The 519-nt window shown below is 62.0% G+C and overlaps 1 protein-coding gene across 1 annotated transcript in view; it reads left to right on the forward strand.

Annotated features, from left to right (window-relative positions):
• Positions 1–210: 210 nt before the first annotated feature.
• ETH_00041065 (uncharacterized protein) overlaps positions 211–519 on the forward strand; it is a gene marked incomplete at both ends in the record, with an annotated part of 3,777 nt that continues 3,468 nt past the window's right edge. The window contains one exon of the mRNA XM_013374848.1: positions 211–252. Within this exon, the coding sequence (XP_013230302.1) occupies positions 211–252 (42 nt within the window). The remainder of the gene's footprint in view (positions 253–519) is intronic.

The following is a 519-nucleotide window of genomic DNA, read 5'->3' on the forward strand; positions in this document are numbered from 1 at the left end:
GCAGCGTGCTGCTGCTGCTTGGATCAGCAAGAGTAATAGAGGCAGCAGCAGCAGCAGCAGCAAAAGCAGTCGGAGCAGCAGCAGAGGAATTATATGTGTCTCGGCGGAGGCCCCGCTGGCTGCTCACTTGCTGCTGCTGCATGCAGAGCAGCAGCAGCAGCAGCAGCTAGCCGACTTTTTCGAGGCCTGTGCTGCTGCTGAGAGGCAGCTATGCAGCAGCCTTTCAGCAGCAGCAGCAACACTGAGGGCCCGGTGCACCGCAGCAGCAGCAAAAGTCAGCTGCTGCTCGTGTAGCTGCTGCAGCAGCAGCTGCAGCGCCCTGGAACAAGCCGCGGCAGCTTGCGACGGCAGCAGCAGCAGCAGCAGCAGCAAAGGCCTCCAGACAAGCGAGGCAGCATCAACAGCAGCAGCAGCAGCTAGAGTTGCTGCTGCTGGGCAGCCTGGTGTCTCTTCAGACGAACGGAGGCTAACAGCAGCAGCTGCTGCTGCAGCACCGGCGGCCGCAACAGCAGCAGCAGC

This window comes from Eimeria tenella, genomic scaffold (genome assembly GCF_000499545.2).
Source record: "Eimeria tenella Houghton genomic scaffold, Eth_scaff2303, whole genome shotgun sequence".
Classification (NCBI taxonomy): domain Eukaryota; phylum Apicomplexa; class Conoidasida; order Eucoccidiorida; family Eimeriidae; genus Eimeria; species Eimeria tenella.